Here is a 20422-nt window from a genome sequence, read left to right on the forward strand (position 1 = left end):
TAACCAATAATTAAAAAGCTTGTACAGTATATGCACCTTATTTTTTCTGATTTAGTGTGATTCTTGCTCATGGGCATAGAAGGACTTATATATTTCTTAAATTGGAACTTTCCAACAAAATGAAACAGCAGCTGAATGGAAATGTGGTAATGGGCCTGTTTCTGGCCTCCGGAGCCCAGGAGAGGCCAATTTCTCCCTCCCAGAGGCTCAAGGAGAGCCTCCAGAGTCTGAGAAGAATGAAAATGCACACACACCCTGCCATGATGCAGGAAGGCCCACCCAGCAACCGGGAAGTGAGCTGGTTGCTAATATTTTTCAAATCCCACCTGTTGTGTTCGTTTAAAGAAATAAAAGAAAATCGCTGATTGGTTAATATGCAGCTAGTTCTAGGTTGCCGCCAAAAATAAACGGTTGTCAGTAGAAATTCTCGCGTGTAAGAAAAGGTATAAATAGGACAACGGATTAGCCATTGCCCTTGTTGGGAGTTACTGTTGAGAGGATCAGTTGGTTGTTATGTCTTTCGAAATAAACATGCTTTGAACAGCAAGAGTCTCCAGTGCAGTGATTTAACACCACCCCTGGCCCATCTAATTATATTTACCAGTTAAGGACTTTTTCTTCCAGCTCCCCCAGTATTTCTTGGTGTAGATTATAGATTTCTGGGATTTCCTTCAGTCCTTCCTTGAGCTTTGTTTCTTCAGGATCATTATCACACTCATCTCCCAGCACTTTTAAGACAGCTTCATGGAAATCCTGTAAATATACAATTTACAGTATTATCTGCTTTAAGAGTTTAACAACATTTGTCCATATCTTGGTCATATGGTGCGTTTTAGTTAACATCATTTCCATCTCTCTTATTAGCTCACTTTTACTTAGCAAGTCAAGGACAATTTGAATAACAAACTTTTGATGTGTAACAATTTTCTCACATAACCTCACATTACTGCTAATAGTTTTTGAATTTGAGAGAGCAAATGCATTTTTCATAACATAAGTACATTCATGAAAATGTTTCTTACATGAAATTTGGGAATTTAGATAAATGGAACAGGTCAGACAATTATCTATCTATCTATCTATCTATCTATCTATCTATCTATCTATCTATCTATCTATCTATCATCTATCTATCTATCTATCTATCTATCTATCTATCTATCTATCTATCTATCTATCTATCTATCTATCTATCTATCTAGTTAGTTAGTTAGTCCAATACACAATGAGGGTTTTAGTGGCTTGGCTTCAATCAGTTCTCATTGTATCATAATTAAAGACAATAATTTTTGCTAAAATCTCTTTTTTCCCCATTTATAATTGCACCAACATTATTGATTGCTGAAGCACGAACTACATAAACAGGAGATTTACAAGTATCATGAAATTAGGTTAATTTTTCAATATGTTATTAATTAGTTTCAGACTAGCAAACTACCAATTGTCTTAAAATCCAAGTAATATATCATTAACAAATCAATAGTCAAGCCATTATAAATCATAAAGTGAGATTATGAATTACAGTCATTTCTGTTCAAGCAATATAGATTTTATGCTAATAGATAACATAAAATCGGATGTAGTATAAGCCAATTTATTTATTAATCAAATTTATATAGCTTCCCTTCTCATGAGTTCAAAATCCAAAACAGATGCCCAAAAGGAGAACGCGCAGTTGCTCCTACTTCCCATTTCCGCCCCTAACCTGCCAAACCCCAGTGACCAGAGGGAAGCCAAATTAATCCAATGTATCTCTACATTGCGCCATACCCCCTAACCAGTCCATCCTTAACGTCAGTGTGGAATAGGCGAAAAAACGGCCGCATCCATAGGAGAGACCGCAAAAAATTCCTATTTGGCTCCGAGGCGACCCTGTCCAGGCACACTGTATGATAGAGGAGGGTGGGCGGGTGTTCGCTTTAGGATAGCCGAGGGCAGCTTAGGATCTCCTCCCAGGCCCAAGAGGCAGCGCGCCGGCCTGGCGCACTGCCAGAAGCCAAATTTCCATTTTTTCCCTGGAAGCTGGAAATGGTACCGGCAGCGTCTCTCGGCTCCTGGGGCAATTTTGGCCGGCTCTTAAAGATGCCGGCTGTGCATTTCCATTCAACATACATACATTCATAGGCAGGGGTTGATGACTAATGTCACCAGGCCTATCGACACAAGTGCGTCTTCAGATACTTATGGAAGGTGAGGAGGGTGGGGGCGTTACGGATCTCTGAGGGGAGCTGATTCCAGAGGACCGGGCCCCCCACAGAGAAGGCTCTTTTCTAGTTGAGGGGACCTGGAGGAGGCTGATTCTGTGGAACCTAACTGGTCGCTGGGGCTCATGTGGTAGAAGGGGGTCCTGTAAGTAATCTGGTCCGATGCCATGGAGGGCTTTGATCTTTTGTTCTAGCTACCATAGCCTCTGTGCCCCATCAAACCAGTAGAAGTACATAATACAATACAATCAATCATACTAACAAAATAAGCCCACTGTATATACATGGTTTATTTTTTTTTCCATTCATGTTATCTATTTCTTTAACTCAGTGTATATGTTTATATTAGAGAGAGGCTAAAAGAGCAAAGAGAACGGTGCTGTCTGTAGAAAGAAATAACTGTACAATCCAGAAAACATTACCTCTTTTCGGTCCATACCAAAAGTAGATTAGAGCAAGCAAGCAAGAGGAGGGGGGACAATGCAAGCTAAGTGCTTTTAATGATAAAATCTGAGTCAATTCAGCAGTTCTACATAGTTCTCTAATTTATATCAAACCCCCCCCCCCCCCAAGATTTCTATAACCCCTTATCAAAATCAAGAGTCATGGAGTATGTGCAGGGTAGAAAGTAGCTGTGTATTTCCATAGTGCTGGATAAGTAGCCTGCGGAAGAATCCATGGGTTCATGAAATTCCTCTCATTTCCCTGGAGCAGAACAGCTTGGAATAGAGTTGAATGAAGCAGCTGGGTGTTCTTTTGTTCTGGCCCATGTTATGGCTCTTGGCGGGAAAATTTCTTGCTTGCTGCCAGTTTAAGCTTTGTGGGAAGATGGCTAGAAGTTACTTTGTCTATGAGAATAACTATACACTGAGGGGGAACTGGAAACATATTTTTAAGCTCCCTCATGCTCTGGAGTGCCATGTGGAATCGCTTAAAAAACATTTAGCATTTTCCCAACTCTTCCTTTGCGTCCTAGTAAAGTATGGAAATGTCTGGAGTTTTTATTGCACAAGAGAGAGGAAAAAGAAAAAGCATGCCCTTGTTCCGAGGAAGAGTGGGAGCCGCTAATTGAAAAGCTGGCTCAAAAGGGAGGCTTTGTGAATAGATGGAACTTGAAAAACCTCAGTGGTTCCTCAGTTATGGCAGCTGCAGCAGATGTGGAGATTACAAAAGTTCTTGGTTTCATTCAAAGAAAAAACATAACAAGAAAACAGCTATCGACCCTGATTTGACCTTCCTTTCCAGTCCGTGCTGCAGGGAGACACATTATTAACTCTTGCAATGGCTAAATCTGTTCATGTCACATATTAGTTATTAATAGGAACAGAACTGAGAACTGACACATAAGCAGAAGGGGGGGAAATCATTTATCCTGAGGGATTCCTCCAAGTTTTGTTTTGTTTTGAACAGAGGGATTCCTCCAAGTTTTGTTTTGACCAGAGGTGGGTCCCAACTGGTTCTATAGACCAGTTTGACCAGAGGTGGGTCCCAACTGGTTCTATAGACTACCGATTATGCAAGCAGGTGAAAATTCCTACTAACTGGTTCTATAGAACCAGTAGTAGGATTTGGATTTAGATTTGGATTTATTGGATTTGTATGCCGCCCCTCTCCGCAGACTCAGGGCGGCTAACAACAATGATAAAAACAACATGTAACAATCCAATGTAATAAAACAACTAAAAACCCTTATTATAAAAACCAAACATACACACAAACATACCATGCATAACTTGTAATGGCCTAGGGGAAGGAATATCTTAACTCCCCCCTGCCTGGCGACAAAGGTGGATCTTGAGTAGTTTGCGAAAGACAAGGAGGGTGGGGGCCATTCTAATCTCTGGGGGGAGTTGATTCCAGAGGGCCGGGGCCGCCACAGAGAAGTCTCTTCCCCTGGGGCCCGCCAAATGACATTGTTTGGTCGACAGGACCTGGAGAAGGCCAACTCTGTGGGACTTTTCGCCTGCTTGCATAACCAGTAGTGTTGGTCATCTGGACATGCCCCTGAACTGAGTCTCTTGACAGCACCTAAAGCACTGCCATCTTGTTTTTTGCTGCTGTGCATGGGCAGAAACTGGGTTTTTAGCACTGCGCATGCATGCTTGCACGCCAACAAAGCATGGATTTGCAGCGTGGGAGGAAGCGAACTAAGACAGAACCCACCCTGGTTTTGACATGATTTTTTAAAATCCTCACTTTTCACTATTTTCAAGCAACCCACGATGTTTATTTATTTATTATTTGTATTTATATGCCGCTCACTTTAAAAATGACTCAGAGCGGCTATGTTGACCTATTTGCTTGCATAAGTGGTTGTTTATGTGAAGAGTATCTAGTTTGAAGTTGCTATTTGTTTTTTCCTTACATTGTGTATGAAATCTACAATTGTTGGTAGGTCACTTAATTTCCCTGTTTCCTATCTTGTCCCTTCACAGTATGTTCAGATCTGATATGTAATAATTGTAAATACAAGTTCTAAATGAAGCTATAGAGCCTCTATAGATTTGGGATATCTTTGTGAAGCTAGTCTGCAAGGAAGGCTTAAGAAGGGCCTACGTTTAGAGTCTTTGCACTTCAGTAAGTAGCACAGGTCAAACTCTCCGAGAATCAATGAGGTTTTATCTTGCTGTTCCCAAAGGAATGCACCAAACACTGTATTTTCCCTCGTGAACACCTAATTCTCTCACTGTCATCCAGTGGTGAAATCCTACCAGTACACCCTGGTTCAGGCATACTGGTAGCGGTAGCTGCAGGTGGTTCAAAGAACTGGTAGCGACGGCAGCATCAGGCTCCACCCACCTGCCCAGATTTCACAATTTTCTTGTTTTTAACCCTAAGCTTTGAATGCACAAAGCTTTCTGAGCATGTGCAGAGGCTGAAAAAGCGAGTGTAAAGTGTGGGCTTCCAAACCAGTCGGGAAGGTAAGTATACTGCTAAAAACAATAAAGGGAACACTCAAGTAACAGATCCTAGATCTGAATGAATGAAATATTCTCATTGAATACTTTGTTCTGTACAAAGTTGAATGTGCACAACAGCTGATTGTCAATCAGTGTTGCTTCCTAAGTGGACAGTTTGATTTCACATAAGTTTGATTTACTTGGAGTTATATTATGTTGTTTAAGTGTTCCCTTTATTTTTTTTGAGCAGTGTGGATTTCACTGCTGCTGCAATCTAATGTCTATGTACAACAACCTATGTGTTGTTGCTGTAGTATTACTATTTATCCTTATTATCCTCTGTTGCTTTGCATGTATACTGAATGTATACACTTGGCCAAATAAAGTATTCAATTCAATTCAGTCAATCTGGTGAGATTCTTGTAATATAGTTTGAGTAGCAATAAACTACCATTGACACTTTTCATGAGTGGTTCTGGTTGCTTTCGCTTGATAATTTTCTTAGTAGCACAAGAAGTTTGCTAAGAATACAAAATGGGTTTTCTTTTTAATATTTCCAATCAGAATGGAAACACTGGATGAGAATTATTGGGAACACATGCAGATAGTATGAGGAAAGCATGCCCTGACGTAACTCAGCCAGTGAAGCCTCCCTTTGCATCTAAAGAGCTTAAGACCAGGGTCTCTGAAAACCATCAGAGGATACTGTTGTCTTGCCTCCTGATTGAGCACTTTAATTTTCAACTTTAGAAGGTAGGAAGATAATCCTAGGAATAGACTAAGACTATTGAACACAGCTTGCAATTACTAAAACTGGCCTTAAGTTCTTTTGCATCCAGATGGAAAACTATTTGATTGTTCATTGTGGTTTTATTTATTTTTTGCCAATAGTATTTTTGAGTGCATTTTAAATTCAAATATTTTGACAATTTGGTTTTATTCTATTTTTTCTGGCACTGTTGGAATATTCAATGAGTAGAGGAACAAGAAGGAAGGGGAAAAAAGTCATATGAGAATCCAGGATCATCTCTAGTGACAAATTATGAGAGGAAATAATACATATACAGAAACTGCACAGCTGTATTTTAACTAAATTGTTGTGGTTGCTTTTCCAGAAATGTTGGTGGTTTCCATTTGGAATTGATTTAGGTAGTTGAGATTTCAGTTGGAATACTTGACTTTATGTATGTATTTTTGCAGACAATGCTAAAGATGATTTAATTTCTGTTGTCAAATTAAAAGCACATTAATCTGATGGGAAAAGTCCTAGATGAAGGTAATCCACACAATTTCAATGCTGTTTTCAAACCATTTGCTCCTCTGGTCACTGACCTTAGACTCATTTAAGCAACAGGGTTGTTTTGACCTTTTTAAAACTGAACTGTGATTTTGTTTATTAGTAGTTGTCATATAATAAATCATATACCATGACTCATTGTCCAGCACAAAAAATGTAAGCTGTATTGGACCTGTAAAGGAGAACATTTGTTGCTCAGGGTTGAAATTAGGGCTCCTTGATGCTCTCTGAGCTTTGGTTGTTTTCTTGTAAATGTTTCATTACCTAAACTAGGTAATACCATAAGTGCTAGCGGACTAGTAATGATGAAGTTACCTACTTTGGTTAAGGAAACATCTGCAGCAAAATAACCAGGCTCAAAGAGCATTGAGGACTTCTCAATATTGGATATGGCTATTGCTTGTTTGCTTGCTTGCTTGCTTGCTTACATGTTTATTGATTGATCTATTGTTTCAATGATTTGTATCCCATCTAATTCCAGAGTTCAGGAAATACAAAGATTATTGGCAAAATCCTAGCAAAAAGTAGTGCCAAATATACTGTTACTAAATAAAGAACTTGCAGTTATCTGTTTTAACTTGGAACTGAGTTTGACTTGACTTGAACGATGTATCATACCATGAAGCCAATCAGTAGAATTATTATGGCCAATGTAAGTAAATTGAAATATGATTAGATAACGCCGAGATATATTGGAAACTTATCATGATAGTTTGAAACTTTTTTCTATTATTCGTATTTTACCTTCTTAGTATTCTTGCCCTATGTTTTTACTTTTTTGTCTACATTCTTTTATCTTCTTTAAAATGCTCAATACACTCTCCCCATCCCACCCCATCTCTTTACAGGTACTCTCTGCATCTAAGCAGTCAAGTCAGCCTCAGTATTGGAGCATGGCTAAGAAATGGAGCAAAAACTCTATTTTGTATTCTGTATGGGGCTACTCTAGAATAATACCAGGGGTAAAATGTTCCCAGTTCGTGCATGCCTATTGGTCGTTGGAGAGCCAATCAGGAAGGGAGCATGGGACTCCTCCACCCACCTGCCCGGATGCCACCATTTGGGTTCTTTTACCCTCTGCACATGCACAGAAGGATTTGTGCATGCACAGAGGGTAAAAGAACCCGCATGGCGGTGTCCAGGCAAGTATGGGGAGCCTCATAATCCCTTCACGACCGGCTCTCTAATGACTGATAGGCAGGAGCGAACCAGGAGCAGTTCACCTCTGAATAATACCCAGAAACCTCAACTGATACAAAACGCAGCTGCATGGGCAATTTTGGAGGCCCAATGATGCCTGATATAACCCTTCTGCATCGGGTGTCGTTTGTGCTTCTGGGTCCAATCCAAGGCATCAGTTATGACATTTAAAGCCCTACATGGCATGAGGTAGGTCAGTGATGGCGAACTTATGGCACGGGTGGCACGGGAGCCATTGCCCTAGCTCAGTTCCTTGTTCCTGGCCAATAAAATTATATTCTATTCTGTTCTATTCTATTCTATGATAAAACAGTAGAAATCCAAGATTAAAACTAAGCCAGTTTAAAAAGTAAATCCATTAAATATGCTAAAATCAGTTAACAAATCTAAAAACTCCTATTCACTAAAATCATTCAATCACATGCATCCCTATCTCTATCATAATGTAGGCTGGGGCAGAGTTTTATTTATTTATCAATTTATATGATAAACTGATAAATAAATAAAATATAAGCTGAGTCTGTAAGCCTTGGTGTCATATGCATTCCTTATGTGTTTAAACTTTATATTATATACTTTTTTGGACTTTAGAATCCAAGTGTGTTTATCTTGTATCAATGTCACTTCAATTTCAACTCTATCAATTTTTAAAGTTTTTAATCCATCTGTTTGAAAACCTTTTTTTTGCCTGTCCCAAAGTGTTGTTTTTTGGGTTTTTTTACTGCTTGTAACATTACCGGCAATCGATAAACCAGTACTCCATGCCTGTAAAATCACTTTGGAGAACTATGTAGAATTGCTGGTAGCAAGAAAGCCCAGCTTTGCTTTCTCATAAAACTTCAGCAAATTTATTTAATCATTAATTGTCTTAATTGCTACATCCTTATACATTTCCAAATAAGTGATGTAATTTTGACAGCCAGAATAGCCATCTTTGCCATGATTAATTTTCTATATCTGAAGCCTGTAGTAATTGCTAGGAACATCCGTTGAAAATAAAAGAAAAAAAAATCTTGTGGCTCAAAGTACTGAAGCCCTAGGAAACTATTAATCAAAAGTAAATTATTTCTGCAGCCTCAGTAATTGATCAATCACAGTACAAAAAAGGCTTCCAAATCTATTATATGAAAAACACAGTAAAACAAAATATTTTGTAATCCATATAATTTCCTGTTAGATATAAAATACTAAGAGGAAAGAACTGAAATCATTATATTATTTTGAACAGTTCATGCAATTAATCCTATAAAGAACACCAATATTTCTGCCTTAAAACATGTAACCATTATTTCATATTTCCAGAATCCAACCATTTACAAGACATAGTACAGATAAATGTCTGTGTAAATAGATAAATAGTATATCTATTTATGACTCTTTACTTTGCTCTCACACCATGGAAGATCCAGTTAAAATAAAATTGTGGGAAGATTCTTTGCAGAGAAAAAGAAGAAGGTGGGTGACACTTATATAGAGAATTTGCATGGTTGTTTCCTTCCTTATCTACTCCCAGGAGGCATAAGAAATTTATTTGTTTTCAATAAGAGCAATTGCATTTTTATTCACAATTGTTACCCTGAAAAGTTGTGTGTGTGTGTGTGTGTGTGCACCTTAAAAATAAAATCTAAAAAAATCTAAATGAACGCAGAGACTCAATAACTGCAATTTAATAAGTGATACGGATTATACCTGCTTAACTACTTCTGTTAATGAATGCCAGTGTGCTGTACTGATAAAGTTTTTGGATTTGGAATGAAGAGACCAGGCTTTTAATTTGAGCTTCATCACAGAACCTTATTCGGTGATTTTTGGTCTGTTATTTGGGTGAAGAATGGAAGGCTGAAACATGGTGTACACAAAATTTTGTTTCTGAATGAAAGATGGGTAAAAATTTAATAAAAAATAATGGGCACCATTCTATGAGCAACAACAGCTAAAGCCAAACTTAACGATTCAAAAACCATCCCAGCTCTAAAAGGGCAAAATGGTGAAGATTGTAATGGTGATGTCATTAAGGCTAATCTCTTCAACACTTTTTTCAGTTCAGACTTTGTCAACAGCAATGGCGTCTCACCCTCATTTCCTAGTCGTACCTCAACCAATTGCAATGATAGAATCCACATTACTGAAGATACCATCAAAAGAACACTACACAAACTAAAGCCATCTCTACCTACTGGTCCTGATGGAATATGTGTCTATTTTCTAAAATAGCTCTCCTCTGCCATAGCGGAATCTCTAAGCATCATCTATGAAGTATCTTTTAGAATGAGCTCCTTGAATGCCCTATGGTCATTACCTATCTTTGAAAAAAAAGTGAGCCCAGTCTTGTTGAGAATTATAGACAAATCTCCCTTTGCTGCATCACCTGTAAAGTCATTGAACCATCACAAACCAATCCATCACCCTCCATTTAGTAACAAATAAACTTCTCTCTAATAAGCAATTTGGTTTCAGAAAAAAAGTCATGTAGTCTGCACCTCATACATCGCAAAAACATTTGGACCTCTCAAATTGACCAGGGCAAAGCAATAGATGCAATCTACATAGAATTCTGCAAAGGCTTTGATTCTGTGGTACATGATGAACTTCTGTTAAAACTAAATTCTTATGGCATTTCTGAATCCTTACACAAGTGAATTAGCTGCATTCCTATAAAACAACCAACAAGTAATTAAAATTGGAAACGTTATTCAAATGTTTTTGGCTGGCCCCAGATGGGGTGGGAATGGAAATTTTGCAGTAGCCTTTCTCTGCCATGCCCCCCAAACCAGACCTACAGAAACAGTTAGGGGGGAAATTAATTTTACCCCTGAATGGGTTCAGTCTTAATCTTATTACTTATGTCAGAGGATTGATGGTGCTATCAGAGAATGCTATTGTCAAATAATCCTTCCTTCCTTCCTTCCTTCCTTCCTTCCTTCCTTCCTTCCTTCCTTCCTTCCTTCCTTCCTTCCTTCCTTCCTTCCTCTCCTGAATGTTTGGAAAAGTTGATTTAAAATACAAGATAGGTAAACCCAAAACTGAAAACGGGGATCTTAGATTGGTTAACTCTGAAGTACAGATTAATGGAATGCAGTGTTATATCTAATTACAGTAGATACAATTGAAAGAATTAGATTAAGTGTTTCCAAACTATAAGACTAGAAAATCTGATTCAACAAAGCAGGATATGCAACACCAGAGATTAACAGCCCACTCTTATGGAACACATTGCTCACTCTCAAGCACAAGAAACCAGATGGAATGTACTGCTATGATTTAAGCACTAGGAAAATTTAGGCACTCTGCAACAGAAGTATATCCTCAAGGGACGTCATTTGGTTTGCCTGCAGCAGACACCTATAACTATATTCCACCTTCCTAAAATCAAGTAAGCTACAAGTAATTATGGTGCCCTCTTTATAAAGGAAATATTATTGGAAGTGTTATTAATTGCATCTCCATTAAGAGCTGTGAGCATGCAAAACTGCACAGTTGTAAACAAATACATAGTTGGCGTGAAGCAATCAGGAACAATTTATTTTCTTGGACATCAAATCAAGCTAGTACTATGGATACATTCCAGAGGACAGCAAAACAATAGTGTAGTTTCCTTCATCTGACAAAGAAATTCCAAGATCTCCACTAGATATGTTTCTCAGCCATCCATTTTAGAAACAGGAAATGTACACTTAAACATGTTGTTTCTCCCTCCTCTGTCTAATCAAACCACCAACTCCGGGGAAAATGAATTGCCGTGAACATGTGTAAAAATGATGCGTAAATTAATTTGCAATGGAATGAGAATTTGTTTTGGTAAGAATTGTGCCTTGATGCATATCAATCTCCATATACATAGAAGAAAAAAACTCACTGGATTGTGAACGTACAGTTGTATGTACAGTTGTAATGGTGTTTGATGTGTAGGATTGTTAAGATAGCCTCAGATTTTCATTTGGCCTATTTAATCACTGATGCAATCTGGCAGTTTAATATGTCAACTGACTTAATAGTAAAGTCTTGTATTAGTTCAGGGATGTCAAACTTGTGACAATGCATTTTCATCTTATAACATGCTGCAACTTTTTCCCTCTTTGCTAAAGTGAGGGTGGGCATGGCCAGCTCAAGGCTCATCCAGCCCGTTGGCTATGAATTTGACACCCCTGTATTAGTTGCTTTCCAGTAATGGTGTGAATTCTCTCTGCAGTACTTGCAGTGATGTTACACATGAGAAAGCTGTCCTTCACTTTGCAATCATTCCCTAATGAGCATGATACCTAGACATTGTTCTAAATATGCTCTTTTTGGAAATTAAGAGGCCAGGCGATTTCGCCCGGCCGATAGTTGCGCCGGCGGGGAGGGGCGAGAACACCGCCTCCCAGCTGGGCGTGCCTGCGCAGAGCGCAGGCGCGCCCACGCGCTGCTTTCGGTGGCAAAACAGCTTGTCCGTCCGGCCGGGGGAAGAATCGCCCCGGCTGGAAGTCCGTCACAGCTGGGAGGGGCAGGACGCCGCCTCCCAGCTGATTGGCGGGGCGCCAAGCGCCTGAGCCACCACGAGCTGTGGTTGGCTCGCAGGGGCCGCCGGGAGCGAGGGGAGGGGTATTTCAGGCTCTGCACCCCTCGCCTTCGCCCCTTTGCTCCCTGCTCGCCCTCCAGATCGGTCACCCACCCACCCTCCGCTCTATCCAGGGTGTCTGGCAGAGGTCGCCCTTTGGGGCCGAGAAGGAATTTTTGGCAGTCTGGAAGCTTTATTTCAGATTGTTTTTTCGCCTTCTCCATCCTGGTCAGGTGTGAGGTTTTTATTGGGTTAGGGGGTGTATCATTGTAAATAGGTTGATTGAATTTTCTTTATTTGGTCACTATTGGCAAAAACGGGGTGGAAAGGGTGTCAGTTGCAACCGTGTGTTCTCCCTTGGGCATCTGTTAAAAGGTGATGGGCTCCTCCGTCTCACAACTCATGCCTCCTCCACGGACGGAGTGGTGGGAGGGAGGAGCACTTGGGGCTCATCTACGTCACTTCCGGTTCCGGGTCATGGAGGTGAGCCCTCCCACACGCTGGGCGTGGCTTTCAATTTGGGTGAAGGCGGGGCTCGCTTCACCCTTACCAAGCTAGGAGTTCGCCCATTGGTTGCCCAAGTATGTTTTGTTCAGGATTTTTCACCCCATTTAGCACCCTATACAGGTCTATTACTGTAATCAATAAAGTGACCCATTTTTCATCCAGCTCTTGTGTTCGAGTTTCATTCCCTGTCCGGCGCAACTAGGTTTGCCTATTGCCAAACACACAACTGTTTGCTAGTGTTCTTGTTGAGAGCTAGTAATTGGAAATAAGTAAACAGCACCTAAATTTCTAGATTAACATCAAACTCTTTAGTTTTGAGCCATGCCAGCTGATATAAAGTTTAAGCTCATACAATGTTTCCAGTCTTCCAGTTCAATAGCAGAGTGGGTGTATTTAAATGTCATCATTTTGGCAATCAATCAAACTATTAAGGTCTGCTTAAAAGGCCAGACTTTTTTCTGTTATGTTGAATGGGGTGGTGATCTATTCTAGAGTCTCTCTCTAGAATGTTGTGTGTGTGTGTAGGGGATAGGGGTAATGGACAGAAAAAGGTGTCCCTTAGAGTTTAAGAAAATAAAAATTTTCTTTCAAATCAAGGTGTGGTGCACTTTTGTTCTCTTTATTGCAATGTAACAGAAGACGCAAAACTTTTTAAAACTGTATTTTTCTTTCCAGAATGTGATGTTGGCAGGGAAGAATGACAATGAAAGGGAAATAAGTTTGTCCCCTTCCCACCCCCAAGACACAGATTTATTTTGCAGTTGCAAGGTCACAAAAGCAGACTATTGTGTCTGATCTTGACACTAACTACCCATTCTAAAAGTAGCTGACAAGAAAGGATGAAAAATGCCTTGAGGATCCTTAAAAAGGCTTGTCAATGTCATACTTTAAAGTGGCAACCTGGCACAAAACACTCAACAAAATATTGGCATAAAAGATGGAAATGTTAGAAACATTATTATACTTTTTTGTTTAATATCTGTGATTTTGCAGACATGTGAGAAACAAAACTTTAAAGTAGCTGAAAGATTTAATGGTTTTCAGTAATGCAAAACTGAGTTTGAAACAGAATTATGTACAGATGAACATATTATTGCCAAAATGCACAATTTTTGTTGAACAAGTAAATATTGTATAATATGGGCTAAAATTTTGGTTATAACATATTTTACAAATAGAACAATGCAAAAATATTTAGTTGATGGGACTGAAATTTACATTATAAATAAATATAATTTTTATAAAATGATGTACTGTTGGTATATGTCACCAAATAAATTGTCTACATGTATAAAGAAATTTTATATTTATGCTAGAAATGTGAACAACATGAAGGGACATTTATCATGTTTGACAGATGTGTAACGAAGTCAGAGCATTTTGGATACACTTACATTTGATAATTTTAAGGAGTAGCATGAAATTGAAACCAGAAGGTAGTTTTTTGGGACTAATGAACAGACATATGTGTCTGTCTATCTGTCTGTTTGTCTGTCTGTCTTTCTGTCTAGAAAAGACTTGGCATTGGAGGACTAGTTAATGAAGAAGATGGAATTTGCAGAGATGGCTAAACTGACTTTCCCTACTAAACAAATATAATAACTCCATTTATTGTTGAATGGAGACCTCTTATAGATTTTTCACATGAAACCAAAAAAAATGAACTCATGGTTTGTAGATAATGAAAAACGAGCTTTTGTAACCATAGAGTTAATTGTATTTCCTGCAAAGAACACTGAAAGCTTCTTCTTTTTTTCCTATTTCCTTCTATCTTTTTATTTTGCACTTTTGTCTTTTCTCACTTTCTTTTTCTTTCTTCTTTTTTCTTTACTTAATATTAGTTCTGTTACTTTTTTTATGTTTAGGGCCTACTAAAGCTACAAATATTCTCTTCCATCAATATTTAGTTTCCTTGTACAGTATTTATTTAACAAAACTGACTGCTATATCAATTATCATCAGCAAAAGATGCTGTAAGAATTCTGTTCTATGGGTTTTCATTGCAATTCTAAGTGTATATTTTTTTTCAGAAATAAATCTTACTGAAATCAATGAAGCATATTTCCTAGTGAATATTGGTTCCTGGATAAATAGCAAGACTCCTGCATCTAAGTGGAAATTGGTAGCCTAAAATGACAGTTGAATGGTTTTCTCAAGTACACAACATATATTTGAGTTATAGAGGTGATTAATAGAGACCATCCAATGCCTAAGCAAACAGTTCTATCAACATATTCTCTCTTCTCATCCAAAACGTAGAACAATTTTTTACAATTGATTGCCCTATTTCATGGCTCTTTTCAACATTATTTTTCTGAATCAATGGTAATTACCACTTCAGTTTTTCCTCCTTCCTCTATAAAGCATTTCAAGAAAATTATTCTGTTAGACAAATTCTTGGCAAGTTGTCTGGCCAACGATTGTTACAGATGCAAAATTCCAGATTTCTGGCACACACAGAGAATCATCCTTTTTTTTTCTTTCCCATCCTGAGACAGATTTCATTGCAACGCCTCAGTAAGCTCTTTTCATGACAACCTGCCCCTCACCGAATTCACCTCAGTCTCCTCGGTGCTTCTTCTGTCTCCTAAATTATTACTAAGTAAGACGGCAATTAGCTTTCAACAATTAAAATGATTTACTTACTGTTTTTAACAGCCGGAGCATCTCCACATACCTGTGAAAAAGAGATGCAATTTTACTAAATGGCCAACTGGCTAGAACTGAATGAATAATTGTGAAATGCACAGTATTCCCTCGATTTCCACGGGGGATGTGTTCCGAGACTGCCCGCGAAAGTCGAATTTCCGCAAAGTAGAGATGCGGAAGTAAATACACTATTTTTGGCTATGAACAGTATCCCAAGCCTTCACTTAACACTTTAAACCCCTAAATTACAATTTCCCATTCCCTTAGCAACCATTTAGATTATTACTCACCATGTTTATTTATTAAAGTTTAATTTAAAAAAATGTTTTTTAAAGGCAGACGAAAGTTTGGCAATGACATATGACATCATCAGGCGGGAAAAACCACGGTATAGGGGGAAAAACGCGAAGCATTTTTTAATTAATATTTTTGAAAAACCGTCGTATAGACGTTCCGCAAAGTTCGAACCCGCGAAAATCGAGGGAACACTGTATATAGTTCGCAGGAATTTTTTAAAGCTGATGAACTCACACTTTTTCTGATGACACGAGTTCCTGGGCAACAAGTTGAGCTCTGGATTGCCCTTCTTTCTGTGAAAAGCAAAACAAAGGAGGGTAAAGGTCTGCAAACAATTTGGATTCTTCGATTGTTATTCATATTAGTTGTCTCATACAATAAACATTGTAGGGGTTATACAACAGGGGTGGGTTATAACTTACCTCGCTGCCGGTTTGCTTCCACTCATTCACGTGGGCGCGCTGTACATGTGAATGCACAGTGCTAAAAAACCCGCTTCTGCGCATGCACAGAAGCAAAAATAGCTTCTGCACATGTGCTAAAGCAAAAAACAAGATGGTGGCACCTATGGTGCCACTGAGAGAGCCAGTTTGGCGGGGGTGTCCAACCGGGCATTGCTGCCGATTCAGCAAGTGGGGGGAAATTTCTGCTACTGGTCCTATAGAACCGATCTGAACCATCAGGAACCCACTACACAAGTATAAAACTCAAAATACCACACAGTGTAGGTTTACTGCCCTGAATTATAACATGTATTCTGGAGATCTTTTCCAGGGCCACTCATCAAATACTACAGGTAGTCTTCAACCTATGACCACAATTGAAATCAAAATGTATGCTGTTAAGTGAGTTTTGTCCCATTTTGCGACTTTTTTTGCCACGTTTGTTAAGTGAATCACTACAGCTGTTAAATTAGTAACATGGTTGTTAAGTGAATCATTGTCCTGGCTTATCCTATGTTTTTAATAGGAAAGTGAACACAAGAACAAGGGGACACAATCTGAAGTTAGTTCGGAAAAAGATCAAAAGTAACATGAGAAAATATTATTTCACTGTAAGAGTAGTAGATCCTTGGAACAATGTTCCAGCAGACGTGGTTGGTAAATCCACAGTAACTGAATTTAAACATGCCTGGGATAAACATATATCCATTGTAAGATAAAATACAGGAAATAGTATAAGGGCAGACTAGATGGACCATGAGGTCTTTTTCTGCCATCAGTCCTCTATGTTTCTATCAGAAGGTCACAAAAGGCCTTTGTGCCACATATGACTCTGGGATACTGCAACCATTATAAATGTGAGTCAGTTGTCCAGTATCCGAATGTAAATCACATGATCATGGGGATGATACAGCGGTTATAAGTGTGAAAAATGGTCATAAATCACTTTTTTCAGTGATGTAACTTCGAACGGTCACTAAATGTAAGTCGAGGTCTACTTGTAAAGCAAAGTTGACAGTGGCCTAAGAAAAGCATTTTTTGGGGGGAAGCATGACATTTATGCAATGACTTCTTCAGAGGGGGTCTCCTACCACCTTTGGTGTCAGACAGCTCCTGAGAGAATCTGGCAACTGTTCCCCATGGTCATGACATAAAGGAAACAGAGATCCATTTTTTAATTCTAGTACCTGCATTGTAACCCCTTACCTGATAAGGTTTTAGAAAATTATTCAAAACAAAACAAGCTTGTCAGATGCTATACCTTTTCTATCCTGCTCTACAGAGTGGAGAGTTGGTTTCTGACAGAAATAGAATAGAATAGAATAGAATAGAATAGAATAGAATTTTATTGGCCAAGTGTGATTGGACACACAAGGAATTTGTCTTGGTGCATATGCTCTCAACGTACATAAAATAAAATATACATTTGTCAAGAATCATGTGGTACGACACTTAATGATTGTCATAGGGGTCAAATAAGCAATGAAGAAGCAATATTAATAAAAATCTTAGGATATAAGCAACAAGTTACAGTCATACAGTCAACATGGGAGGAAATGGGTGATAGGAATGATGAGAAAAACTAGTAGAATAGAAGTGCAGATTTAGTAGAAAGTCTGACAGTGTTTAGGGAATTATTTGTTTAGTAGAGTGATGGCGTTCGGAAAAAACTGTTCTTGTGTCTAGTTGTCTTGGTGTGCAGTGCTCTGTAGCGACATTTTGAGGGAAGGAGTTGAAACAGTTTGTGTCCAGGATGAGAGGGGTCAGTAAATCCACTTGAAGTGACTAGAACCTTTTTTTGGCCATGCCCCACCTAAGCATCTCTAAAACCCTTAGTCTTTCCCCATTACATATACAGCAATTCTTATTATTCAAAAAGTGAACTACTCATGTGGAGGAAGCCTAAAAGGCCATTAACTAGGTTTAAACAAAGTTCCAATTGCCCCCCCCCCATTAAAAATGAAATTGCCCCACTGTGGGGCGTGGGCCACCTGTTGGGAACCAGGGGACTAGAAGCATTGGAAATGTGGGTTTAAAGGTGGCTGTTATGTATAAATTGAGTTGACAAAATCGAAAATGAGGATAAGCTGCCTAGAAAAGCCAAGGGAAATCATAAAAACCATAACCATAAAAAAAGCGAAAGTTAGAATATTTGGACATGTGATGTGACACCCAGAAAAATACGGCATATTTCACTCCAGGGAAAGATTGAAGGCAAGTGAAGTTCAGTTAGAAGAAAATCATGGCTTCACAATTTAAGGGACTGGTTTGGACAAAACTCAACAGCACTTTTTTGTGCGGCTGTTAATAAAAATAGAATTGCCAATATTATCACCACTGTTCAATGACAGATATGGCAAAACAACAACAAGAAGATTTCAAACCAAAATTATTTAAGAGAGACTTTGATTATTAATTGATCTTAATTCTTTTTGTTTTAGGGGTTTTTTAGTTGCTGCTAGGATTTTTATTTTATGTTTTTAAATCATATATTTTTAAAATTGCTTAATCATGGAAGTTTTAATAGCATTATAATCTGCTAAACTTCATGGAATGGGGATTAAAAAGTCAATGGGAAAGCCATATTCACTTAATAACTGTTCTGGTTTCTGGTAGAAATTTAGCAATTACAAATAACTCTTATTAAATGCATTATTTCATGAATAAAGAAACTCCATTTATTTCTCTGCTCTTCTGGAATTCAAACACATTTCATACAGGCACTTTATCTGTTGGTCCGTTATCTCCCTTAATGGCATTTCTCACATTCCTTCTCCTTCTCCACTTAACAAGATTTATTTTCCTAACAGCATGATTTCTAAAACAGCAGCCCTGACTGTTAATCAACACAGAATACTTTTGCTTGTTTGTTTGTTTGTTTGTTTATTCATTCATTCATTCATTCATTCATTCATTCATTCATTTATTTATTTATTGGATTTGTATGCCGCCCCTCTCCGAAGACTCTTACTTGGGAGCGGCAAGAAAAACCTCCATTTTTCTCTTCGGCAACGTTGAAACTCCACCCTTCTTCCCCACTGACCCATTCTTCTCCTTAATATCTTCTTCCAGACACCTGTTCTCTACATTTTTGGGTCCTTCTGAATTTAGGGTTAACCCAGCGAGCATCTGATTCTCCCTTGCTAGATCCTGAACTCATAGCCCCATCCTGTGGCTGGCCTCCCACCTGTTCTACTACCTGTAACCCCGGGCCCCCCACTAATTAATAAACACTATCTGAATCCGAGTCCTCAATATCTTCATCATCCTCCAACTGACCAGGAGTATATATGACAATAACCATGTTATTAACTTAGCAACTGCCATGATTCACTTAACGGCTGTCTCAAGAAAGGTTGTAAAATGGAGCAACATTCACTTACCAATAGTCTCATTTGGGCTCAATTGTGGTCATAAAGTTGGAACTACCTTTATTCCTATGTAATGTATTGAGTATACAATATGAAACTAAGCTGCCATTTATTTTAACTCATTAAAGGTTTATACTGTGCTTGGGTTATCCTTTGTTTTGCCCTGTCCTCTACTTTTGTAGAAAAGCAATAGCAACAGCACTTATATACTGCTTCATTGTGCTTTTACAGCCCTCTTTAAGCAGTTTACAGAGTCAGAATATTGCCCTCAACAATCTGGGTTCTCATTTTACCCACCTTGGAAGGATGGAAAGCTGAGTCAACCTTGAGCCGGTGAGATTTGAGCTACCGAACTGCAGCTAGCAGTTAGCTGAAGTCGTCTGCAATATTGCACTCTAAGCACTGCACCACCTTGGATGAACTTTCCCATCATCTGTCAAAAAACCTTTAAGTACTGATGCTTAACCTTGATAATTTCACCCTCTTTGCCCTTGAAAAACTCCAGTGAGATGAGGCCAGTGAAAAGCAGGTATACTTAATTATGATTCAGAGCTTAAAGAAGCAAGTCAAAACCCACAGGAGGAAACTTTAATGCAGACTAACTAAGAAAGTTCTGCATACTGTAATTTGCTGGCTTTGAAAGGATCTGTTTGCCCTCATCTCTTTGGGGTTCCCTGACTGACAGGGGAACATGAGATCTTTTTTGATATTACTGTATTCTTGAATATTCTTTGATTGCAAACACATATTATGTTATTTTCTTATACTGCCTTGGAAAAGGGTTTGTACAAGTGAGATCATTGCTTCCAAAACAGAGCTATCCCAGTTTTCATAGATAAAAGAACCAACCAACCAAACAAACAAACAGTAAAATATAGACGCTTTTGTTCTCCTTGATACTGGAAAAAAATGGGACTTTAGAATTTCACATTCTTTTATTGCCACTTTTATTATTGTGCATTTTTACTCACGTTTCATTGTACATCCTTATTGTGTGAGAAAAAATGTTTTAACTGC

General features: G+C 38.6%; 1 protein-coding gene across 4 annotated transcripts in view; it reads right to left on the reverse strand.

Annotated features, from left to right (window-relative positions):
• Nucleotides 1-20422, reverse strand: part of FGD5 (FYVE, RhoGEF and PH domain containing 5) — a 171998-nt gene that overhangs the window by 50950 nt on the left and 100626 nt on the right. For all 4 annotated transcript variants that reach the window (XM_070738319.1, XM_070738318.1, XM_070738320.1 and 1 more), the window contains exons 4-6: nt 15826-15884; nt 15292-15322; nt 602-753 (exon numbers count right to left, since the gene is read on the reverse strand). In XM_070738319.1, coding sequence (XP_070594420.1) covers nt 602-753; nt 15292-15322; nt 15826-15884 — 242 coding nt within the window. The remainder of the gene's footprint in view (nt 1-601; nt 754-15291; nt 15323-15825; nt 15885-20422) is intronic.

Source organism: Erythrolamprus reginae, chromosome 2 (assembly GCF_031021105.1).
Source record: "Erythrolamprus reginae isolate rEryReg1 chromosome 2, rEryReg1.hap1, whole genome shotgun sequence".
In the NCBI taxonomy this organism is placed as follows: Eukaryota; Metazoa; Chordata; class Lepidosauria; order Squamata; family Dipsadidae; genus Erythrolamprus; species Erythrolamprus reginae.